The sequence below is a fragment of the Bombus affinis genome, chromosome 6 (assembly GCF_024516045.1).
Source record: "Bombus affinis isolate iyBomAffi1 chromosome 6, iyBomAffi1.2, whole genome shotgun sequence".
Classification (NCBI taxonomy): Eukaryota; Metazoa; Arthropoda; class Insecta; order Hymenoptera; family Apidae; genus Bombus; species Bombus affinis.
Window position 1 is genome coordinate 10,963,754 of NC_066349.1, and position 25,491 is coordinate 10,989,244.

A 25,491-nucleotide genomic window follows, 5' to 3' on the forward strand; every position below is an offset into this window, starting at 1 on the left:
CTATTTCTCAGTTTTATTATTTAAATACAGTTATAATAAAAAGTCTGGAGTAAAGTATTGAGGACCTTCCCAAACATTCCAAAAGAAAGGCCCCGATGTCCTTTCATCTCCGACACATATATATATATATATATAACTTCGATCAGCTGATTGCAATCTTCTGATTGGTCACATTTAAATATCAACACTTTGTAAACACCGTACAGTGAGGCACCACTGTGAAAACCGATTCTCTGTAAATTAATTTTTATAATTATTGTTCACATAATTTTTTATAGTTATTCAAATAATTATAAAGAAGATGGAGATAGAAGAATCAACTAAAGAAGATACTGTTGAGGTTATTAGGAAAAATGTGAGAGAATTGGTTCACACGGAAAGGGGGAAAAATCGTATAGAAATATGGAACAAAAATCGTGTAGCTTTAGGAAACCTTATGACGAATTCGTCATTTACAACAGAGTTCGTCGTTGAAAAGGCAAAAGCTCTTAAAAAGAAAACATTATCTATCGAAGAGTATGGTCAACTCCAAAACGCTCTCATTCAGGTTATAATTTACATTACATATAATATATCAAATGTATTGTAGTTAATAAGTATATTAACATGACTTTTCATTCTTTATTAGAACGAGGACAATGTTAATTCTTTTTTAAAAGTGAACAATATCTTATTTGCCTTGGTACGTGATTTATCTAGTAATAATAATGCATTGCAGTTATGTGCTGCAAGCTGTTCTTGTAATATAGCACTTGGAAATACTAAGGCATGTACTACATTAACCAAAAACATTGGACCATATCTTGTTACAAAATTAGATACTTTAAACTATCCTCTATTGGTAAGTTATAAAATGATCATAATGCTATCACGTATAATGATAAAGTTAATGATATATTTTCTCATTAGGAAGTTTGTATATGGACAATGGGAAATCTGATTTCGGGAAGCAATCAAGCATTTGAAATTTTCCATGCCCAAGATTGCTTAAAATATATTATATCCCTGATGCATAACTGTGATAATATGATCGTGCCTTCAGTAGCCTATACAGCCGTGCATTATGTGCATATTGGTTTTAAATACATCCAGTAATAGCTATTCTTTTTACTTAATTATTTTGAAACTATTTAAAAATATTTCACTAATTGTACAAATGCTTTTAGAGATAATGAGATGATTGAACTTGCTAATGCTACTATAAAAAGAACTCTTTCATTTGAAGATCCATACCTTATTTGGTTGCTAGCATTATTATCTTCACAACAATCTTGTAACTCCTCTTTATATAATGTAGTACCTTTGATAGTGGATTATTTGTATCAAAATAATACAAACAACTTTTCACTTGTGAGCACACGACTTCATTAATATTAACATATATTTATACTTGACTTATGATATTAAAATTCTTCTTTATTTTAGATTACAGCATGTATAAGAATATTGGCCAATACTGTGCAAGAGACATCCGGACAATTGGCAAAATTTCTATTAGAAAATCCAAAATATTCCCAATCAGATTTAGAGATATTGATCAATAGATTGCTTTCATGCCAATATATACATATCAGAAAAGAAACATTATGGTTAATAGGTAATAAGAAATACTTTATTGTTACATTATAAAGATAATAATTTTGTAAATACAGACAAAAATAAATACTTTTTACAGGTAATCTTTATAATCACAATTCTTCTGACATTAAGAAATTGATACAAAACATCGTTCCTCGATTGTCATTCTTGAAACAAGCAATTTTATCTACAACTCAGCAGTATCAATAGGTACTGATTTAACTAATCGAGCGGGAATCGCGTAAGCTTTATAATTACTATATTTACATATGCATAATATTTATACAACAGTAAATCTTCCTTCCCAATTTCACACTTTATATTAGCGACGGTATAAAAATATGAAAATTGTTGGTAACACTTTGCAATGCTGCATTCGTTTTAATAATTCATTTTAACAGGAGTAAATCGCCGTCCTATTCTTATCGATGTATGTTTTTCCAAAGTATCCTCCGATACATCCTCGATGCAAGGTACTTTTATTACATTAAAGTATATACGACCCATTACTTGCGCTGTCGGATTCGTCGTAGCTTTTAAACAATGGTACAGCGCCTCATCACACACACAGTGCGATCTACAAAGGTAAGAACAAAATTCATGTCAAGCACCGATAATCATAAACAGTTCTACGAATTGTAACGATTAGTATACGATTATTATTACACAAAACAATTATACGAATACATAAATGAAAACTTATAATATTTTCTTACTTGGTATATATAGAATAATTGGTGAGATTGTATCGCGTTTGTTGAGCTCGAATTTTTACAGGGCAAAGATCATGACTGCGACAACATCTAGAAAAATAAAATATGTTAAAATCTTTGTCGTTTAATCAACCGTAATCTTTTCGTAGCTCTGATAACTATAATATATTCGCACTGACCTATCAATTTGAGCTTCATGACCTAAATCGTGATAGTTCTCAGCGATGTCTCCGGTGCCGCACCATTTTGTACCTATCAACGGCGACACCGTTAAAGTTTACCTCAGCAGATGTGAATTATAAATACCATGCAAAATAACTAATAATTATAAAAATTTACCTGGCAAGATGCCTGACAGAAGAGACAACACGCTACCCACACCATGACTACCTTTGTTCTCAGTGTTGGACATCTCAGTGGATAACGTATCGTGCTGGATTTTGTCCAATAACTCGCACTGTTGCATGAGCTTCGTCATTTGCTCGAAGGATACCAGTTGCGGGACTGCAGTTGACGTCAGATTTCTTAAAACCTCATTAGCCTCTTCTTGCTCACTAAAGATACCAATCTAATTTCTTATTCATGCATAAACATTGCTCTAAAACTAATTGAAGACACTTACTATACTTCGATCAAGTTGCAATTATGTAGTTCGTTGTTTGTTCCGAGATCGACCACCGCCACAGTCTGATCATAATAATAAACGGCTCTAATCTCGTTTCTGTTGTACGCGTTAGTCCTCGGAATAATACCATTCAGTCCTTTGAAAGGATTTTTGAAGAATATCGGCTGCTGAACACTGTTAGAGCTGATGGTCACAACCAAGAAGAATATCCAACTCGTGGAGATCATGTCTATCTTTTAATCCGTGCTGCACTAAGAATATTAATCTTTCCGCATGATCTTTTTAATCACATCCTCGGGATTTTCATGCCGGAAATTGTTATTATCCGCGTGACAAACGAAGGAAAGAAAAATTACAAAATCGATGCAGGGGAAATACACATTGCATCGTCAATTCGATCGAAGTGTACCTCGCTTATAAATGGAATCGATCCTCGTCGCCTTGAATTCTGAATAAGAAATGTTTCTGTTGTTTTAATTTATTCAAACGATTATTTCAATCGCGGTCGCCTTCGAGGATTTCCCTTTCTAATCACGGCTGCTGCAAAAGGGTACCAATTAGAGGATTAGCATTAAAGTTTCTTCACCCCATTATTAAAAAAAGAAACGGGAATACCTATGATCATTTGCTTTATCGTTTCACGGAAACATTTCATCGTCAATGCGTGGTATTTAAGCGGAAAAAGTATGGGGAAAAGAAACATTCAAGTGAACTAACTAAAGACACTGAACTCATCAAAGAAAGGGATAAACCTATTACATATTACGTGGCAGTCTACTATGAAAACTCAATACCAAGAATTACATAACTTCTAGACAAAGTTTAGCAAAGAGTAGAAGCGAACATTGAACTAGTTTCAAAGCACATATACCTCCTAATTGCATAACTTAAAATTCAGCAAGATTTTTCATACACACATTTGCTTACATATTACAGTAACATATTATGTATTCCTTTAATTATATACTTTCCATTGCAATGTTACAATACGTATTTTACCTGCTTTCTAGAATCTAAAAGTTGTCAACCCTAAAGTGGCCATACCTGACCGGTCTTTTCCATCCTTTTCATTCTTGAGGTTTTAATTGCATGGTGGTTACACTCAACGGGAAGCACACTATAAGTTTGAATTTTCCACACACAACTATGAAGACATAAGATTCAGATATATAAAGATTCAATGTACTATGCGTTTGACATATCTATAATGCACGCAGGTAGAATCTGGAAGTTGAGTGTTGTCGCCGGTGGAATCGGGATTCGTGTACAACTCGATAAGTTTCTGAAAATCTCCTGAACGGCCCCAAGCTGAGCTGGTGGGACGGCGTGTGGTGAGAATCGCGCCCTCCCCACCTCGACTTATCGATCTAGAGAATTTACAGGTATATACCTGCTGAGGCCCCTCCATTCTCATTCTTTTATCAACACGAACTGTATAAAGTACTCACTAACTGACCGATGAACAACGATATATCTGAATCCTACCTGGGGGGGACCCAGATTCGAAAAGACTAGGACGAAGAAAGTGGGACAAAGAGTAGAGAATTGTCCGACTACTAAACATGGCTAATTTCAACGGAATGTCTCCGTGGATCTCGAAAATCTCTATGCAATTTCTATTCGAACATTGAAACAAATTGAAGGCCACATGTAAAACACATGATAAGTCACATTTATCGTATACGTTGTCAAACATCAAAACCGTCTTTACATTTGATTTTCGGATTAAAAATGTGGTTTTATTATTCTCTCGGACATTCAAAATTAATAACATTAGTCATATATAGACTAATATTAATTAAGTTAAACTAACATAATAACTAAATTAATATTATTCTTTATAAAATATTGTAGACTTATCACGTATTTTCAAAGGGTTTGTATCATCGAACTTAATTGTAAGATAAACAAAAATGGACTTATCATGTTTTTCCCGTGTGATCTTCAATTAGAAAGTTGCTATTTTTCTAATGGATTTATTATCTTCAATTTAAATGATTCCACGAGAGTAATTATAGGACGATTAAAAGTTATTAAAAAATCGTTAAAAATACATATAAAAAAGATAGAAAAGAATGTTCATTGGTACGTTAGTTTCTTTGTTTCATTTAAGAATTGAACGCGAGCTTAGAAACTCTGTGGCTGACCGTAGCACACCTATAAATATCGATAAACGTGCAATTTACGAGAGCCTAAGGTCAATGTATGGACAGAATTGATACATTGATATGCGGTAATTTCTCGTTAAGATTGACTCGATTTCAAGGGCTGCTGCTCGTGAGCAGACGCGTTCGTCTTGGAAGCCGCGTTCACCGGGTACTGGTTTCCAATCCGGGTAGTGCTCAGCGTGATACTAATAGGCGTAGCGTTCGAAAGTTGCTGCCGAACCGGACATTGTCGGTAGCCTGGAATTGGGAATGTATGAATACATTGAACAGATATATGATCAGCAGTGTAATGTTAATGAACTCGTTAACCCCTCGACGATCTGACTGGCTTGCATAGATTGCATATTTTATATCTATCGTCAAAGTTAATAACAAATAGCGCGAATTTATACATAAAGCAGGGTATTGAACAGTAAATTAAAAAACGTTGCGACAAAGACAAAAAGAGAAGGAAATGTATGCATATATGCATATCTTAGACTTCGACCAGGCGTAATTTTCCCGTCTAATGTTTACAATAAGGATGTTTATGCATTTATGAAAAGTTCAAAAGTGTCAAAATTTACGCAATATGTAAAAATATACAAAATATTCAAAGTGCTCGTTATAATGTTTAGCATCTTAAATTTCTTTCCTCTAAATTCTACTTAGAATTCTCCGTTTTATCCAATTATACTCGTAAAAATATTAAATTGTATAAACATCCACAGTCCATTTATGTGTCTCAAAATTATTTTTCGAAAGGCAGGAGATGTGTTTTTCATCTGTAGCCTTCGTATATCAGTTCCTAATATTTATTGGATAAAGCGATCATCGAGTAGCCTCGTTTAACACACAAGGAAATATGTCTACCGGCATGATGAGGGCCGGAACAATGACAGCAGATAGGATTGTTTCGAGGCCTGGGGCAAAACTCAACGCTGTGAGGCTCTCCGCATCGAACGCAACGTGGCAGGTGTCTACAGTTGGCAGCCATGTGCCAGAAACCCTGGCACCGATAACACTGAAGCACACCATCTCCCGTTTGGAAGTTGGATGTCTCAAGAAAGTTGCTGACTATTCCCGGTCCTGCCTGCAGCGGTCCACCGGCATTTCCGGTTCCTCCGCGCCACCAACGTTCTGGGATGGCACTGAATCGAGCCGCACCGAAAAAGTCCAGTCCTTGACGCAACAATAGCTCGTAATGCCCGGCGTCCAGTACCTGAGAAGAATATTTTAACCAGTTCCGATCTTATCTTGCTAATGACTAGGCGATACAACTTCCTACCTGTCTCTCTTAGATATTTATGAAAGAAATTGTTGAGGTATTCCGTGTGATTTATTTATTGCAATAAACAAAATTATATATGTATATTTTATATGTGAAGTTATATAATATTGTCTATAAAAATCTATGTTTTCTCATTAAATATCTATTCGATGATCATTTCAATTATTGCAATAAATGGCATTAAAATATAATTAAAATTGCTTTAAAATATTTCTACTGAAAGTTATTTAATGATCATTTCACAGATCATCGTGGTATCGAACTGACGTTTAACGTTTAAATTAACCGAAAACGTGGCTGATTAAGATTACAGGGCTTTTAACGAAAATCTATGTATTTTCCCTTCCTTTTTCGTGTCATTCGCATTTCGCCAGCGGTAATTACCTCGACGCGTATATATTGTCGCCAACGTTCAACGCTTCCTGTCGTGATTCCCTGTTTCGTCAGCGCGGAGTTAATATCTTGCAGTGGAATGGCCCAAGGTACATCACGAAGAAGAACCGCCTGTCTATAACGAGAGTCCTTTGCTGAGAATCGAGCCACCTGATTGAAAAAAAAAAGACATTATAATTAATTGTAAAGAATAGAAAAAACAAGAATGAAAGAGGAGAAAGGAATAAATACGTAAATAAAATATTCATGACATCGCCTAAGCGATCAGAGATTTTGGTGAAACAAGCTTACGTTGTGCAAGTTCGGTTATCTCATTTTCTTACATAAGAGAAAGCGAAGAAGAAAGCGGCCGATTACAAAGTGAAGTAACATTTATATGGTAATGTCATACGCAATTTACTGTTGAATTTGTACATTTGCATAGTTACTCTTCAGTACGGAGAGAAAAGTGTGATATGAAAATTTTATACCTGATAATTATTAAGGAAATTTGAAGAATTACAAGCTTACGTATTGTATATGTACATATTTCTTTATATTTTTAAATATAACACGTTCACTTCACGTTAAATTCGATAAAGGAGCACATAGTTTCACGATATATACACGATACCCGAATATTTTACTAAATTTTCATCAATTATATAAGCAATATAGAAATAAAATATGAAGGTGCACAATGTATAGCAATTATTTATACATTACGTATATTTATGCAAATTTATAAAGAAGAACGCTATAAACTGGTCATTTCTTTATATTTTTGTATACTATCTGTATTCTGTACATTTTTGCATCTCCAAATTTTCTATAAATGTATAAACGAATTCATAATCTATTTATAAGTAATAGAATAATAAATTCGAGCAGTAATGAACGTGTTAACTATACTTTTGCATTAACCATCGATCTACATCATTTAAATGTAACTGCAATTCAAGGTTGTTAACATAGAGTAGAGTATCGCTAACTAGGAACATGTTTACATCTACTGCATCTATTGTATCTACTTGTACGGGTCCTTCGAATATACGCGCCAAATCGCCACGCTGTAACAGTTTCTCTGCGTCAGCTTCGCGTGTGAACGCCGCAATCAGGCCACACGGTGTTTCAGACACGTGCCAGGCTGCCAATGGATCGGACGCGCGGATCACATCTTCTAGATTGGAACGTAGCAGCTCGCCACCTGACATAACTTATTCGTCAACTCTAACAAGATCTAAATATCTACCGTCAAGGGGGACTAATATCGTAAAACTATTTCTTTGTTGCAGCATGCTTTGAGAAGCATTTCTCAAACACGAGGTAGAATTGACACGCTCTGACGTAACAGTATACCGATTGCATAATTTCAGTTATCGTATCGAAGAAAAAAGAAACATACAATACCTGCAAAAAGTATTTGCACGTATTCTTATTTACCAATAAGAATTTCATTTTTACAGTATTACATTTTTCCAGTCATATGACGGTATAATCAAATGATATGAAATTTAATTATTTAGATATAATTAATTAGTATATGCGCAGGCAAAGTTGTAGACACCTTTTATAAATATATAACGAGTGTTGTGTTAAACATTTTGAAAATTCATTATATTGGTCAAGTTTGAAATAAATCTGAGAATGTATATAAAAATTACAAGATATTTAGTCTAAGCATTTATTTTACAGGGACTACAAAAGTGTTTAAATGATCCGTTATATTAATAAATCTCAGTGCTCAATAGGACCATTTTTAACATGTATTATATACTTAAGATTGTTATTTGTGCTGTGTGCTAATTTTTTTGAGATATTTATTGCAAATATCTTGTAATTTTTAGGTACATTTTCAGATTAGTCTGAAATTTGACCAATATAATCATGATAGTCTCTTTGCAGTGCTAATAAAGTTTCAAAATGTATAACACATACAATATGAACATAGAATGCTTAAATACTTTGGTAAGCCAAAGTAAATTCTGTAGTAAATATAATGGTGTCTAAATACTTCTTGCAACTACTGTACAAATTTTAGGCACATTGTATATTATGAATGTACGCTGGCCACTTATGCAAGTGGAGGATACGCTAAATAAAGAAGTAGGCAATTTGCCACCTGGTATTCCTTGTACTTGACCTTGCGGTCCGACGGCACGCGAGATATACAGAGAGCACGTGAACTCTTCTTGACAGGAAGCACGTGCTCGATTGTCGCAAACGTTATCCGATGAGGTATTCGGTCCCGTGACCGTAGTCTGCATCATTGTCTCGTCTCTTCTATTCTCCTGGGGGCATTCCTCTTCCATTCTGTGCACTTTGTGCACTATCGAAAATATCCCTAAAAATAAAAGCAATATAAGTCTCTGTCTCTCAATAGTTAATACATAATTGGACTGCAAATGTTTATGCAATTTTATATTTTTGTTAGTTTAACTAAAGGAATAGAGCCTAAAAAAATTTGTTCCAGTCATTAAATATTATAACGAGAAATTTATTTCATATATAACATCCACGGTCTACTAATAATAAATAGTGTTCGACCATTCGCGGAGAAACGCGATCACGAGGAAGAGCGCCAACGAGAGTCGTAAATTTCCGTTACAATTACTTAATCGACACCACGAAATGATCGATCCCCTATTTCGTTTAGGATCATAGAGGTGGTTGAACTGATTATAACACTGAAGTAACAGGCTACGATATACACTTTATTCCAACAATTTTGTAAACATAGACAGTTACGCTCGGTGCGTATAGATGTAAGTTATAAAAGACTAAGGCAACAAGGCACAATAAGTTAAACAAATAACAAATGATCTAAAGCTGAAAAACTAAACCAGTTAATTGATCTAAAGATGGAAAATAAAGTTCGGTGATCATGAAAATGACCATTGAACATGGGGAAACCTGACCTGCCCCTTTTCTACCTGTTGGAACAATAGCCATAAGGAACGCCTCGACTTAGATATATCTTACAACAGTGGAAGGCCCTAAGGGTAAATACAAATGATTAGTTTTATAACGGTTTCTTGAGATTACTGCGGTGCGACTCATTATATTTGAACAGCTAGTAACCGCCTCGGCCGAGAGATGGATTCTGGTTTACATAAAGGACGTTTCTGGTGGACGTAAAAATTTTAAAATTTTTGTAACGTTTTAAAATTTGTATCGCGTGTCTTGAAAAGATGGTAGCTCATACTAATCATTAGACTGCGGATTTTTATGCATTTGTGGGTAATTCGAAGGTACATAAATGTACAAAATCTACATAATACGTAAAAATGTAAAAAGTGAAATGTAAAAAATATTCAAAGCGAGGCATTATAACATTCAATGGGACAAAGAAATTCTCATGTAGGTTCCACTTCTTTAGTTATGTTGAGATATAAAATTGCATAAAAATTAGGAGTCTACCGATTATATATGCTAATTATTCAAATTTGATATCAATCTGGAAAAGTATATAGATATCTCATTATATACAATGCCAATGAAATTTCAAAATGTTCCGTACAACACGAATGATATATTCACGAAATATTTCTGCAAGTGTTCGAATGTTTTCATGAACCGTATATCGCAGTGTTTTGACGAATATAAATTTCTTTTCAAGGTATACGAACTTTTCGAGATACATATGTACGTACATGGTACGATAAATGAATACACGTGCATATACATATGTGTATAAATGCATACGCATAGAATTAGTACGAAACGCGTGCACGATAGCCACGTGTATAGAAACGACTTTACCGGCAGATTTGCGCGCAATTGCCAACTAATAGGAGCAACATGTTAATTGTTGGTAATGAAATCACTCGTACAAGCATTCGATGGAATGCAAGGTTATAATTACATATTTCGCAATACGCGCGCGCGCGTCTAAATATACGAATGCACAAAATTACAGGAAACGATTTAATATTGAGTAATGGTTGCGATTTGTTTGGTTATTCGCTACAACTCGAAATATTTGTCGAATGCGAGATATCCGATTTTTAATGCAATTAAAAGCATACGATTTGACATTGAAGCTTTCACAATCGGTGGCAGTACGCGTGCCAATTTCCTTTCACTTGCTCGTTTAACCGATTACCGTTTTTTAGCCACTTTGCACCGTGCCAAAGATTACGACGACGTTGAATCACCTTAGACGTTTATCCTGCAGCTCGTATTTTTGGAAAAGGAAGTCCGGGCCAAAGAAGACATGGCCCAATGCTGGCGCCATTAAGTAGCCTCTTTCACGATCACAACAATATCGACTCTCTTTTTTCTGAACTATATATGTATGTTTACTACCGCTTTTTCATCGACGTTTAATCTTTTCGATCATTCTTCTTCAAAAAGTTAATCCTCCAAAATTCATCGTGTTTTCTTCTCTATTAATGTATACTATCATATACTTCATATACATCCTTATAAAAAAGAAATATCGATTTGTAACATTGATTCAATTCTAATGCGAATATAGCGTAAGGTAGGATTATTTGAGTGGTAGAATATTTGGGTTAAGTTAAGCAATTTGCCCTTTAATTTGCAAAATTCCGTTGCGAACAAATTTTTAAGCGAATTACGTTTGAGAACAGACTACTTAATTTGTTATAAATGGCGTGATAAACGATGAAATATATTGTACAAATTGACAGCTTGATAGCCATAACTTTCCACGAGGATATTTCCATTACACATTAAAAGGTAACAAGTTCGTATAGTTAATATTAGTATCTCAATTATAATTATTATAATTCAATAGAATGTGTATACTTAATTTCTGTTATTTTAATTATCTCGTTGTCATATTCGAACAATACTAGAATCCTTTTTATGTATGTATATATTATACAAAACATTTTGATATCTCATTAGCATATCTCATTAGTGATTATATTGACGGAATTTCGTCGCAAAAATCACCAAAGTATTTAAATAGACAATTATTCACTATATTAATTACCTGTTATATATAGTAGAACCATCACTTTAGCACTAATTGCATATTTAATACTACTATTCATAATGTATACTAATTTTTCACTAAGTTTATATTTGTAATAAATGTCTTACAAAGACTTTCATATACATTTTCAGATTGGTTTCAAATTATACTATTATAATCACGATAATCGTATCTCATTGCAATACTAACGAAATTTCAAAAAATTCCGTATAATCTATATAATATATTCATAAAAAAATTCCATGACAAGTATTCGAATACTTTCGTGAGTCTTCTTGTTCTTTCAAATAAGATGCATAAATATCCGCAATCTACCTATAATATACAATAAGTTTAATTATTCTATACAAGATACAGTGTCGAATTTTAAAATACTGAAATTCAAATAACCCAAACCGAATCAAATAACCCAAACTTTACCCTATACATACGATCGTAGTATGAGCAAATTGGCTCAGAAAATCTTTGCAATTCTTGAGTCGAACATCTTAACTGATAACGCGCCTGGCACAAAAAATAAGCTCGATTGCTGTGTAACGGTTTAGGAGTTGATCCGTGGAGAATATCGCGAAATCACTGTAAGCAACAAGTATAAAAAGGAAAAAAAAGGAATTAGCGCGATCTCGCTATCTGGTCCGCGCTAGACACTTACTTTTACCATCGTTTCTAAGTGGGGGTTGTCGCTGGTGGTTGGATGTCGGAGAATCGCGGCAGCATATGCGCACGGAGACGACGTGACAGCAATTATTACGGCTGTGTGCGTGTTCGTGATTATCGAAGGCCTCTAGGAAAATGGCCGAAACACACAATCCACCGGTCTTTTCCCCGAAAACTCTTTACCAATCGAGCGTGTTGGCAATCGCGAATAAATTTCTAAGGCTGAGGAAGTATCTTCCTGATCTACCGAACGATGTCCTGTTTGATGTTTATTATCAGGTAAACGTCAAAACATTTTCTCCATTTAAACGCCTCACAAACCACTGATAAAACGTCCACTTTTTTTTTCACCAACTTAACCATAAACGTTTTTATTTATCTAACGTTATTTTGTTATTCTATTCAAAAAAACACAATACATTCTGTTCATGATTTTAGTTTTTGATTTAGATATCTAAAACGATGTTGCGTGTTCGATTGAGCGATCATAACACTGTTTATTATGACAGCTATATGTACATGATAAAAATGTATTTTGTCATTGGGTATGACGATAAGGTTTTGTAGAATTAGCTGGGATTTGTGGGAAATGACGGCATATCAGTTACGATGGTTTAACAGAAAGGGGTTACAGGAATTGTACTTGTCATATGTTTAACCTCTACGGCTAATGCATAGCTTTTATATTTTGCATATATTTACAATGCAACGTAATGATTCCTGGAACAGTAGAACGATTCGTTAAATATGAGATATTCTTTGATTGTATGTGCTTCTTCGCTACAGCAAATCAATTTTTTTGCAATCAATTTTTTGCGTTTATTTCGCGTTGGATATCGAATCGCATATGAATCATGCAAAATTGCATTTCTGACAAGTATGTAAAAGTAAATATATTTCATTTGTCCATTTCGTTGTAGAATTTTATTAATAATGCAATAGAAATTTTATTCCTATATATTAATTTTTATTAGATATTCATAGTGCGAATCGTCACTATTTCATCGCAAAATAGATCTGTTATAAATTTTCTAAAATTCATTCATCATCCTTTTTAAGTTAGGAATGAATGCAATTATATGAAAAAAATAATCAATGCGACTTTTTTGCTTTACAGTTGTACAAAGAAAAAAGATTATGTTTACTAGGGTGTGACTTCAACAATCTGGAAATCTTCTCCAAGATGTTAACAGTCACTAGCCGTCGTGTACATTTACTACAGAGCTTTCAGGTAATTTTTCATTCTTATTGAGAAAATGGATTAAAAGTTGTGTGTACATTTACTTTTCTTTTCCATTAATTTTTCAGAGCCTTATAGATCATAAAATACGAGTTGAAGAAGAGTTGAGCATGAGTTACACAGTATGCTATCTCCATGTTAGTGAAAATCCAGCTGCAGATGAGAAATTAATAAACCTAGGCTTAAGAATTGGTGGATTTTTCAGTGATGGTGGTTGGTATGCTAAAAGTGAACAGGTGTTGCTAGCATGCAAACAATTATGTCTTGCGAATAATTCAACGCCTCAGAATTGGTGTAGAACATTAGAATGTTGCAGAAAGTAAGATATGTTTGGTAACTAAACATTTAATTTATGTTTACATAGATCTATATAAATTTGTAATAAGCGTTTAAAAATTTAGATTGTTACACGTACAAGCAGCGTATTGCGAATTTTTACAAGCTGCAAAAACACATCAGCTTGCTATAGAGTTAATAGAACGATTAAAAGAGGCCGGGTACAATGATTACAATTATGCAGCTATATATACTGAGTTTAGTATACTTTTTTATATGAAAAGCGAGTATGATGAGGCCTACAGGTACATATTGCATTTTTCTTTTATAAACTTCGTCGTGTTTATCACTAATTATACAATTGATGATGATTTAGATGGAGTATAGAAGCACTTGAAGAGTTGAAACCAGGGTTGTCTGCGCGTGTTACTGTTGATGTGTTAAGGCAGGCGGCAAAATCGTGTGTATTAAAACGCGAGTTTCAGAGAGCTGGCCTTTTAATCAGGCAGGCTGTATATCTTGCCAAAGAAGTATTTGGTATTGATCATCCAGTGTACAGTAACGTCCTTATAGATTATGGATTTTACTGGTTAAACTTTGATAACATAATCAACAGTGTAAACCTTTATAGGGTTCGTACGTTCGTAATGTGAATCTATACGATTCTATATACGATATAATTTTCATCGCGATTTTCTAACATTTTATTTGTTGTAGGACGCTTTAGCTATTAGAACAGAAATATTTGGTAAAATGAATTTACACGTTGCGTTAGCGCACGAGGATTTAGCTTATGCTCTTTACGTATTTGAGTATAGGTCTGGCGAATTTCCAGAAGCAAGGTAAATGATTCCGTTACTTATCACTCTTAACAATTTTAAAATAGTCATACAATTTTATTTCACTTTAAATGAACAGTGTTCACATTGAGAAAGCAATAGACATAATGTTAAACCTTTTACATGGGGATCATTTGTTGTTAGCAAGCGCAAAAAGAATAAATGCATTAATTCTCGAAGAAATAGCGTTAGATAATACATCGTCGCCATTGTCGAAACAAAATCTACTATTCAAGGCTGAATGCCTTCATTTATCCGCTTTACAATCGGCAAAAGAGGCATTCGGCGAAAGAAACGTACAAACAGCAAAACATTATGGAAATTTGGGACGTGTGTATCAAAGCATGAGGAAATGTAAGGTACATATTCCACGTAAATGTACTTAATTAAACGTTTATGACATTACTACCATATTTTCGTCGTTAATTTTAGGAAGCCGAAGCAATGCATCTTAAAGCTATACGTATTAAAGAAGAATTATTAGGACCAGATGATCACGAAGTTGGATTGAGTATAGGACACTTAGCTTCGTTATATAATTACCACATGAACCGATACAAAGACGCTGAGAAGCTTTATTATAGGAGTATCGAAATTAGTATGTGCACTGCATTATATAATTTTTTCATACTTAGTCATTCGTTCTAATTAACTTTTATCATATCAGGTTTAAAATTGTTCGGTAAAAGCTATAGTGGCCTAGAATATGATTATCATGGACTTTTAAACGTTTACACAAAACTGAACGAATACCCCAAGGTTCTAAAATATGCAACAATATTAAATAATTGGAAAATGTTAAGAGATAAACACTTGGAATCGGAAGAACCAACGATTGATCCTAAAAGACGGCCACAACCAATAAAAGAAATAATCGAAACATTCTTTTCTATGTAATATAGCTGTATATTAATGTTTTAATAATCACTGTCTCGCCGATTGACGTATAATTGATTCCAACTTTGTTGGAGTAACTCGGGCCAAAGTATGAATGAAATCACGAGTTACGTTATATGACCCAGGATACCGTAAATCATATATTTGGGGCAGTATCGTTAAGATTCTTCAAAAATAGTCACATGAACTTCGTGTTTCTTCTTTGTACCTCACCATTTTGTACGTATTAACTACATTTACGACTAGTTTTAGCAAAAAAAAAATCGAAAATGTTTAGAGCTGAATGTTTTTGCGTCGAGATCAATTGTCAGCAGCATTTAGAACATGTTTATCATTATAAGATTTACACACATTTCAGATGACTTACAAGATATTAAACAAAAATTCTCAGATACTACTTGATTTATCGGATAACTATAACTACAATTATTTTTATAAAATCTAATTGTATTTTTTATTCACAAATTTTGTGAAATCGAATATGTGATATGTGATGTACTGTTACTTTTTATTGATATTTTGTTCCTATACAAACATTGTAATAAATGACGAATCTAGATAAATTTTTTGGATTTCAGAATAATAAATTAAAAAAAAAATAATATAACAGGAATATATGTACAGATTTGTGCTTTTAAAATAAACGTAAAAACGAATTCTCTTTTCTTCCTGAACACTTTACCGTCCGCATAAATTTGCTAGTCATTTTAACCAATAACCGGAAATTTTTAATAAAAAATTTCAAATTTTTAAACTTTACGTAAGTAGTCGATTTGCGCTTCACCAACGTGATGTCACCGGACACTAACATTTAGTCTGCATTTGACATATTAGGATGTGAAAGTATTAATACAGAAAAACAAATCTAGTAACCCGACGAATGGCAATGAATTAAATGTATAACATAATTCTATGTGAAGACTTATTTTAATAATGTCAATAACAAGATAGATAAATATTCACAAATTTTTGAATAACTCACATACATTCAAAAGCTTTAATCTTTTAAATTACAATAAACATTAAGTAGTACATAATTTGTATTTACACGATATTTATTTTATCACTCCAGTTGTCAGGTAATAGGAATCATATCTAGCCCCGGTGAACTAATATCATCTCTATATCTTCCTGAAAGTTGTTAAAACAGAATGTCTTAAAAAAATCAATGATATTATAAAGTACAACCCTTGATATTCTAAAATTCACAGGCATATTAAATTACCAAATTGATATTGCACATCTTGTTGGACTGATTTTCTTTAGAATATTTAGTCAGGTGTATGTGGTGGTTCTTGGCTAAAATATGGTGCTGTATCTTGTACCAATAATGTATGGCAAACATCACAGACTCTGGATGGTCTTTGTTTCGGTCCACTTTTCACAACATGTGAAAGGCAAGACTGACAAAATATATGGCCACAATGGCGGCAATGCACCTATAACAAGAGATTTTTATTAGCATACACAGGCTTTAGATATGAGTTTAGACATTTACAAATATTACCTTCTTCTTTGTAACCGTGAATGTAGTATGACAACTAGGACATTCTTCTATGTCCTCTTCATGTTGCCATCGTACTTCGCTACCAGCTTGCCTAATTCTTTCTAGTTGTACCTATAATCCATGACGATGTAAATATCTTTTATCCGTTAAGATTGTTCATTTTTACTCTTTATTGTACCTGTAAAGATTGTGACAACCTAACAAAGTCTTTCTGCACTGCTTCACTAGTATCTAGCTCTTGTTGAAGACTGGTAACTCTTTGTCGTAATTCAGCCACTTTTAACTCGGCTTGTTTATTTTCTTTTAAAACAGCATCTAATTGTTTTTCTAATCGTTCCAGCTTCTCTTCCCTCTCGGCAAGGGATCGATGATCTCGTACATATTTATCTAGCTGCGTTCTATAGAATATCATTATTGAAATTACGAAGAACTTATAATTATAAAAAATTAGGATATTAAAAAATTAAGTAGCATTACCTTAAACCACTAATTTCATTTTTTAATACCAATATTTCTTGTTCCTTTACTCTACTTTCCTGTTCCATTTGTTCATGAAGCAAGGTCACTTCGTATCGTAGTGTCTCTTCTTTCTCTTGCGCGACTTCTTGAGCAACTTTAGCTGTGATCAAATCTTCTCGCATTTTTAAAAGGCTAACGTGCAATTCCTCGACATTGTTCGGCATATTAATACTCTCACTTTGTAGTTGTTGGGAATGCTTGCTATGTTTACCGACCAAGTTTTCATTTTCCTTTTGCAGTCTGCAAAGATTCGACTAGATTTTCAATAAAATTTTGTCAGGAATGTCACGATAAAAGACATTACTTTATCTACGTTGGAAATCGAGAAGAACAATGAGATAAAAGTAACAATATTATTAAAAATGTTCTTACGCGATAAGGTGTCTTTGTACTTCTTCTCGGCCACGTGTTAATTTCACAAGTTCGTCTTTTACGCTTCTCTGAACTTGTTCAAAAGTTTTTTTCGCTTCGGTTAAAGTCTGTTGCAACGTTTGCGAGGTAACAGTAAGTTCTGCCACTTTGATTTTATGCTCCTCTTTCTTTTCGTTCCATTTTTCCTCCATTTCCTTTCTAAATTCTACTTCCTTAGCTAAATCTTCTTTCTGTACTTGTAACATTCGCTCAGAATCTAATTGCTGCTTCTCGAATTCTTTAGCAGCTGCCTGCATCTTAACTAATTGTGCTTCGTAATTTGCACACATATCACATATTGACTCAGAGGAACCAGGTTCCTGCTGTTTCTTCTGCAACTGTATCTCTTTACACTTCTGGAGTTCGTCATCCGTCGCTCTTAATTTTTCCTTTAAGGCTTTAATCTCTTCCTCGAGCGGCACTACCAGCGAGCGTAAAACTTCCGCATCTTCCTGCGCCTATAAAGCAACAATTTCTAATATTTGCATTATGTGAAGTTGAGTAAAAAGTAAAAGAAAAAACAAGTGATAAAATAAACATCTTATAATGATATCATTCAAATGATTTATGAACACTTCCCGGAATGCAGTGCCATAAAAACTCATTGCAGAAAAGTTCAAAAATCATACATTTTTATGCTTACGTACATATCTTTTTACCTTCCTCATGCTTTCCTCAAGATTATCAGGACCTAAAGATAGAGCATCTGCACCTAGTTGAGAAACTACTTTTCGAGCTATTGTTTTCGTTACTGTGGAGAGTGATATCTGTGGACCATCTATAGGTGGATCTCGTGGTAATTGTGACTTTATCAATGCATTCTCCTCTTGTAATTTGGAGAGAGTAATTTTTAATTTAGCCAATTCTGTATCTAGCTGCTTGCGCGAACAAGAAGATTCCTCCATTGTTTCATGTATAACCCTCTGTAAAGATGCTATTTCTTCTTGTGCCTTTCTCTTCTCAATAAGTATATCATTTTGAACTTTCAAGTCTGTTACAACCAATTGGCTCTTTGCTTCGTCCAATTCATTTTTCAACTTAGCATTCTCCTTTTGCAAACATGTGTTATCTTGCAATCGTCTTTTCAATTCCTCTGCAAATGAAATACTTACACTATTTAACGTACAATTTATTGTTGTTGTCATCATTAAGCTTATTAACATCAACTAGATTTACCTTCTTTTTGAAGAAACAGTTCTTTCATCTTGGCTCTTTGAACATTAAATTCTTCCCGCATTTTCACGGTCTCTGACTCCAATCGATTTACCTTTTCTTGCAAATCCTCTAGATTACAACAAACATTTTATTGATAAAATTTTTATACAAAAAACAAAATTATAGTAATAAATATGAACAAGAATACTAATTTTGTACTACACATATACATTTATAATAAATTTCTTGTAAATATTATATACATTTTCAAATTAGTTTCAAATGTTACCAATATAATCATGATATGTGCCTCATTATACTGCTAATAATATTTCAAAATGTTTTATATAACGCATACAATATACACATAAAAGATTTTTGTGGTGTATTGAAATAAATGTTGAAATACTTTGATATGTCACTAATAGATATCATTAAATGCGAATCACAGGGAAGTATTTTTATGAATGCACTGTCAAGTCTATATATACTAAAGCAGTAAATATGTTGTAAATTTTATACACGTTTTCAAATTAGTTTCAAAGATTATCAATATAATCATGACAGTTTTGTTCCGTTATAGTGCTAATGATGTTTCAAAATATTTTACATAATACATACAATATATACATAAATGTTTTTTATGTTAAATGTTCAAACACTTTGATGAGCCACTGTAAATATCATTAAATATGAATCAAAGCAAGATATTTTTGTGAAAGTACTGTTGTATCGAACGTACCACTTTCGTTCATGTTGATCGCATTATCCTGTGTATGGTTTTCCATCGTTCGGTGATTTCGCTTGACAAAACCGAATTTTGTTGGGGTGGGTCACTGTCGTTCGTACAAGATTGAAAAGTGTATCGTTAAATGCTCCTCGACCGAATCTTTCGGTGACATTATGACACACGTGCCGACACCAGCTTTTAGGTTTCACCGACATTCATTCTATCGAGATGGCCAGAATCGAAATGACGCATCAACCACGCAAAACCAATGTTTTGTAGAATGAAACAGAAAAATCAACCTCAACGATTTAGCGGTCTACTAAGCGGTGTATTATCAGCACTTCCTCATCAATCTGTATCGATATTTTAAACGGTATGGACTCGATAATCGAACGTACAGAATCGATTATCTAAAAATCTCGTTCAACTCTGCCTATTTTAAAAGTGAACGGCGTCACCTTAATGAACAATACCAAAGTGTAATTACCGTAAATCAATAATATTTTCGATTAGTACACGTACTAAAATTCAATCCAATAATACATTCAATAAATACAAATATTTTTTACTTTTATATATGTTAATTTTTTAAAGTATTTATGTCGTTACATTGTTCTTTTTTCTGTAAATTATGTATATGTCATTCTTAAATATATTTGTGGAAGATGAAATATAAAACGCTTTTCATTTATAATTTTTTGAAATCAATTTCTTGCATTTTTTTACATGTTGCTCTTAAGATTTTATTATATATATAGTAAGGTTAATAAAATCCAATATGTATACACAATTTTGTAAGATTAAACATAGATTCTGTTAAAAATTACATTTTAAATTACAATAAGTCTGCCTACATAATGTCGGAGATAAGAATTTGTATATTTTTTATACAATTTTGGGGTGTTATTTCTTTAATAAGCATTGTATTTTACTTTCATTGCCTTTTTTCAAATTATAGTAATTCTTTGATTGCGTTATAATAATCGTATATTCTAATAAAACTAAAATTTTCAGATTACTAAAGTTAAACATTCTCATATCAATACAAAGAAGAAGGCTTTGTAATTGATCATGAGGAAACACTCGTCACGAATGACTCGTGTGTGAGTGAGTGTGTAACTGACACAGATGAAAAACATTTCCCACCACTAACCATCACTAAGTATATATCCCCTCTCCTTTATAAAGGAGAAGGCACGATGACATTGTTTGCAGTTCACGGAATTGATAAATTTGTATCAGTAAGTTTTACGAATTCAATTAAAAAAGTACATTATATTATGAAAATTGAAACAAAATAAATATCCCCTAGCATGACGAGCAGGTTTATAAGTTCATCCGAAAAATCATTTTAAGGTAACGAATGTCGCCATCCATTCATTTATTGACGTTTCGTAATTTTCACAATGGAGCAAAGAAAAAGCTGAAATATACATTTGTAAATAGAAGAGAAAACGCAGAACGTTAGCCTTGAAGTCACTTTCAATTACAGATCAAACGATTTTTTTAGAGAATTGCCTATTGCAGTTGGTATTGAGAGTCGAGATTGAGCCCTGCTGCAGTCCAATTGCACAAAATGGAGGTGTCAACAACTGATTAATGTTTGAAATTATTCAAAATTTGTCTTCAGTTGTGTATACCAAAAAAATATGTCCATTATACCGATAGATCGTTGAATTTTTGAAAGGTAAGATCGCCATTGCGTCTTCTGTCAATTTGCGCAGTTAACTGATCGTAGAATTACATTGAATGTACACATTCTTTTATTCTTTTCTCAACAAATCATTGTACGGTAACATGTTATATTTATATATCGAGTTATTTATATGTTACATTTGTAATAGTTTACAATTTGCCGTTTTATTCGCCGTATACACTGTAGTTATTGTATTTTTCATTTCATTAAATTGTAGCGGCCCATGGCCGTAGAGAAAGTTCCAGGGTTGAAGCCCATGTGTTGGCCATATGACCTGCGAAACGATATCCGAAGACAGGTTATTGTAAAAGAATAAATCCTGGGACTTACTAAAAGACCCATGGAAAGGAAAATTTATTGTTTTGTTGTCTACGAGTCTTTCCATCCCCACCTCGGAAGAAAACTCTCTCCCCCGAGGACCTTGGCACCCTATAGAAAGGGAACCGAGGAAAATTTCGGGATGATCGGTCTTAGTCCATTGTGGTCGCTAGCCAGTAGCACTTCACGTATATAGTATTCAGTGTATAGTCATTGTTTGAGTTCCACGCGCGTGCATCTGATACGACGCACAGTCAATATCGAAGTAAACGTTGTTAAAGTTCTACGTCGGGGTAATTTAATAATATCACCCAACACGTCCTTGTCGCCTCAAAATATTTATCTTAACCCAATCCTGATTACTTTTAATTTTTAATAGTAAGAAGTATTTGCAATATTATAGGACTAACATTGCTGAATTGCATCATGAGTAAATTTGGGAAAGAACATAAATTGCAAACAACTGGACCTGCTATCATGAAAAGCCTTGATATGATGTGTATTTGTAACAGAGATATATACTATTCTGCCCATGATCTCATACATGGAAAAGGAATGCATATGAATTGTCAGTGCAATCAATCCAGAAGTTTCTTGTTGATAGATGGGCAAGAATACCTCAGAGTTAAAAATGCGGAAGAGTTCATGAAAGAATTAAATTGCAGTAAAGATCTCGAAGTAAAAGTGGTGTCGATTTTTGGAAACACCGGTGATGGCAAGAGTCACACATTGAATCAAACATTCTTCGACGGACGGGAAGTATTTGAGACTTCGAGTAATCAAAATTCATGTACATTAGGTGTTTGGGCTGCATTTGATCCAGTTCTTAGTGTGATATGTTTGGACACAGAAGGTTTATTAGGTATTATATTTATACACTATTTATATCTGCACAGTGCATGATAAAAGTTGATTTTACATATAATGGATTCTGTTATCCTTACTTACTAGGTATTACTTCTTATGAGAATGAAAGGACAAGGCTATTACTTAAAGTCCTTGCTGTATCTGACATTGTTGTATATAGAACACAATCCGAAAAACTGAATAGAGAATTATTTACATTTCTTGGTACTGCTTCAAGAGCATACAGTCATCATTTTCAAGCTGCCTTGCAAGAAATAGGACAGAGGAAGGGAGTTGAAGGCTCTTTGAGTGCCCTGGGACCAAGCATTATAGTATTACATGAGACTAAATACACCAAACCTCTGACCAACAGTACATATTGCCACATTCTCAAATTAACAGTAATTTCAAAATTAGAGTTTATCCGCAACACAAAACAAAAAGATTAAAGCATTTATTCTGTAACAAATATATATATATATATATATATATGTTTTTTTCTGTGGCAGATGGTCTAGTAAACGCGGAAGACATTCTTCGAACACGATTTGCTCAAATGAAGCTCGAAGTGGAAGCATTTAGTTCAATCAAATATGTTGGTATACAAACAACAAGTTTCACGACTGATTATGAACTTTTGCAGACTGCTATTAAGAAAGAATTGTCTAATACTACTGTGCGATCTGCCAGAAAGCCGTATTTAGTTTATAATACATTAAAAATTTTAAACGAGAAATTTTCGGAAGAAATTGAGAATTTTTCTATTTTGTTTCCTGATCAATATTTCACCTGTCCTACTAAATGTCTTAGCTGTGGATTAAGGTGCAGCAATAGTATGGGACATCTTTTAGAAGGAAAACCTCATAGTAACAATAACAGGTCTGCTTTATATGTAAATATCATTTGCAATTTAATGTGTATGTATTAAGAGAAATGCTACTGATGTGCATTCTATTAGGTGTCGATATCAGCATCAATATGAAAACATAGTATATATATGTAAAAAATGTTATAGTAATGGAAATGAAGTACAAGTTATGAAACGAATTCAAAATCAAAATGATAACAGTTGGTATGGATTAGTTACATATGCATGGTCAGGAGAGGTGATAGAATGTCCAAATTGTGGAGAAATATATCGTCAGTATTGGTATGGTAACAAAAACCCTGAAGATTCTGCTATTCGTACAGAGATTACGCACGTGTGGAACATGGTATATAAATAACGAGAATTATTCATAAGTAATTCCAGCTTCATGTCCAATTTGTGTTTCTTTAAAATATGAATTATTTCTTCCAGCCAAATAATTCAGTTGTATCTCAAAACACAGCACAAAGAGTAATCGACGGTGTATCGTACCTTACTGAAGCTGTAACCAATGTTTCGTTGCAACCGACAAAAATTCTTTCGGCGTGGGTTGCAGATCAGGTAGCTCCGACTTATTGGAGACCTAATAATGAAATTAAAAACTGCTATAAGTGTAGAACGACATTCGGCCTGACCGATACGAAACACCATTGTCGAGCATGTGGTGAAGGTTTCTGTGCTCGGTGTTCGTCTAAAACAAAGTGTGTCCCATCTAGAAATTGGCATACACCAGTACGAGTCTGTGATATCTGTTATAATAAGGATGAACTTACTGAATTTTCGGAAGATGTTAACGCTAGGAAAGTAACTGAACAAGTGGTGTCTACTCTCAGTGCAGTTGGTACTGTTCTGAACTATTCAAAAAGTAAAAAAATATATATGTATATATATCCTCGAAAGAAGAATGATGAATATTTATGTTAATGTTGGTACTTCTAATTTTTTCAGCGTTTATCAAGGATACAGTTCGACCGTCTTATTGGGTCCCCGACTCGGAAATCGTTAATTGTTGTATATGCTACCAAAAATTTTCCGTGTCTCTTACATTACATCATTGTAGGGACTGTGGACGTGGAGTATGTCAAGATTGCTCGCAGCATCGTAAACCCGTACCGCATAGGGGATGGGATAATCCAGTTCGGGTTTGCGATTCGTGCATAAAAATAGCCTAAGAAACATTGACGAAAAATTGATAGAGCATTAATCTGTTTGAAATATCGATCCATCTACACAATATACATTGATGAATTAAATACCTCAGCTATGAAGATATATTTTTTCTTAGATTTTGTACAAGTTGCTTGCAATTCATAAACGTTTATGTAACTTTTACTTTACCTTTAGTATATTGAAATTCTTTGCCATTGTAGAAGCAGAAGAAAGAAAAAAAAATCAATATTTTAATACAGTACCGTAAAAAAGCGTTTCCTATGAATTGTGCCATGAGTGTACCTGTCTCTTTTATAAAGTGTTTTCAGAGAATGGCAGTAATATAATATTAGAAAGATAACCCTGTATGATAAATGAAACAATTCATTACAAAAAATTGTAATATATAGTAATAGGGTAGGTGGTCCAGTACATTGTAGCAGTATATGCAAAAGCATAATGTAATAACGCAAGCGTCTTTGTTGACGAAATGAATTGAGATTGTTGTCTTTATTGCAGTTTACTGGGCTACGACTGTTTTTAGATTCCAAATCAAGCATTTATCCTTTTATTATAATGCCCCGTACCTGTTACAGTCTTTTATAATTTATAAATGAACATTGCTTTCTGACGACAATGTAACAAAAGATGAAATAAATTCTTTAGATTTAATTAAAATGTTTATTTTCAT

At 33.5% G+C, this 25,491-nt stretch overlaps 6 protein-coding genes across 28 annotated transcripts; 3 read left to right on the forward strand and 3 right to left on the reverse strand.

The window, feature by feature from the left end:
* Positions 1-159: 159 nt before the first annotated feature.
* On the forward strand, positions 160-2,003 carry LOC126917707 (uncharacterized). The gene is made up of 6 exons (XM_050724913.1): positions 160-547; positions 629-841; positions 910-1,091; positions 1,167-1,350; positions 1,426-1,597; positions 1,676-2,003. Exons 1-6 carry the CDS (start codon positions 302-304, stop codon positions 1,786-1,788), a joined length of 1,110 nt encoding a protein of 369 aa, XP_050580870.1. The 5' UTR covers positions 160-301; the 3' UTR covers positions 1,789-2,003.
* On the reverse strand, positions 1,591-4,732 carry LOC126917713 (uncharacterized). Its single transcript, XM_050724936.1, has 5 exons — positions 2,914-4,732; positions 2,631-2,845; positions 2,471-2,543; positions 2,295-2,381; positions 1,591-2,155 (listed from the first exon to the last, which is right to left on the reverse strand). The coding sequence occupies exons 1-5, from the start codon at positions 3,141-3,143 to the stop codon at positions 1,960-1,962; spliced, it is 801 nt and encodes a 266-aa protein (XP_050580893.1). The 5' UTR covers positions 3,144-4,732; the 3' UTR covers positions 1,591-1,959.
* On the reverse strand, positions 3,314-12,484 carry LOC126917708 (uncharacterized). Of its 15 annotated transcripts, none has more exons than XM_050724921.1 (7): positions 12,124-12,338; positions 10,884-11,150; positions 8,849-9,070; positions 7,758-7,933; positions 6,739-6,897; positions 5,937-6,285; positions 4,877-5,321 (listed from the first exon to the last, which is right to left on the reverse strand). In XM_050724921.1, exons 3-7 carry the CDS (start codon positions 9,036-9,038, stop codon positions 5,161-5,163), a joined length of 1,035 nt encoding a protein of 344 aa, XP_050580878.1. In that variant the 5' UTR covers positions 9,039-9,070; positions 10,884-11,150; positions 12,124-12,338; the 3' UTR covers positions 4,877-5,160. The 15 variants fall into 15 exon arrangements, with proteins under 15 accessions (XP_050580884.1, XP_050580885.1, XP_050580878.1 ...); XM_050724919.1 differs by having other exon boundaries at positions 10,884-12,007; XM_050724918.1 differs by having other exon boundaries at positions 10,884-12,007; positions 12,113-12,338.
* Positions 12,485-16,257, forward strand: LOC126917703 (amyloid protein-binding protein 2). Of its 3 annotated transcripts, XR_007711031.1 has the most exons (10): positions 12,485-12,628; positions 13,467-13,580; positions 13,658-13,908; positions 13,991-14,170; positions 14,242-14,497; positions 14,583-14,707; positions 14,784-15,063; positions 15,137-15,302; positions 15,372-15,820; positions 15,960-16,257. XR_007711031.1 is itself a non-coding variant. In XM_050724899.1 (9 exons), the coding sequence occupies exons 1-9, from the start codon at positions 12,485-12,487 to the stop codon at positions 15,599-15,601; spliced, it is 1,746 nt and encodes a 581-aa protein (XP_050580856.1). In that variant the 3' UTR covers positions 15,602-16,257. The 3 variants fall into 3 exon arrangements, 2 of the variants coding, with proteins under 2 accessions (XP_050580856.1, XP_050580857.1); XM_050724899.1 differs by having other exon boundaries at positions 15,372-16,257; XM_050724900.1 differs by lacking the exon at positions 12,485-12,628 and adding an exon at positions 13,205-13,226 and having other exon boundaries at positions 15,372-16,257.
* Positions 16,258-16,509: 252 nt separating this feature from the next.
* LOC126917701 (rab GTPase-binding effector protein 1) lies at positions 16,510-20,303 on the reverse strand. Of its 3 annotated transcripts, none has more exons than XM_050724897.1 (9): positions 19,936-20,303; positions 19,215-19,322; positions 18,698-19,131; positions 18,000-18,496; positions 17,586-17,867; positions 17,287-17,506; positions 17,109-17,219; positions 16,827-17,040; positions 16,510-16,732 (listed from the first exon to the last, which is right to left on the reverse strand). In XM_050724897.1, exons 1-8 carry the CDS (start codon positions 19,979-19,981, stop codon positions 16,873-16,875), a joined length of 1,866 nt encoding a protein of 621 aa, XP_050580854.1. In that variant the 5' UTR covers positions 19,982-20,303; the 3' UTR covers positions 16,510-16,732; positions 16,827-16,872. The 3 variants fall into 3 exon arrangements, with proteins under 3 accessions (XP_050580854.1, XP_050580853.1, XP_050580855.1); XM_050724896.1 differs by having other exon boundaries at positions 18,686-19,131; positions 19,936-20,302; XM_050724898.1 differs by lacking the exon at positions 19,936-20,303 and having other exon boundaries at positions 18,686-19,151.
* Positions 20,304-21,037: 734 nt separating this feature from the next.
* LOC126917700 (zinc finger FYVE domain-containing protein 1-like) lies at positions 21,038-25,478 on the forward strand. 5 transcript variants are annotated; one of them, XM_050724893.1, is made up of 9 exons: positions 21,076-21,164; positions 21,236-21,279; positions 21,434-21,610; positions 22,341-22,799; positions 22,889-23,155; positions 23,293-23,662; positions 23,742-23,997; positions 24,084-24,516; positions 24,600-25,478. In XM_050724893.1, exons 4-9 carry the CDS (start codon positions 22,364-22,366, stop codon positions 24,821-24,823), a joined length of 1,986 nt encoding a protein of 661 aa, XP_050580850.1. In that variant the 5' UTR covers positions 21,076-21,164; positions 21,236-21,279; positions 21,434-21,610; positions 22,341-22,363; the 3' UTR covers positions 24,824-25,478. The 5 variants fall into 5 exon arrangements, with proteins under 5 accessions (XP_050580851.1, XP_050580850.1, XP_050580852.1 ...); XM_050724894.1 differs by lacking the exon at positions 21,236-21,279 and having other exon boundaries at positions 21,038-21,164; XM_050724895.1 differs by having other exon boundaries at positions 21,079-21,279; positions 24,084-24,492.
* The last annotated feature ends 13 nt before the right edge of the window (positions 25,479-25,491 follow it).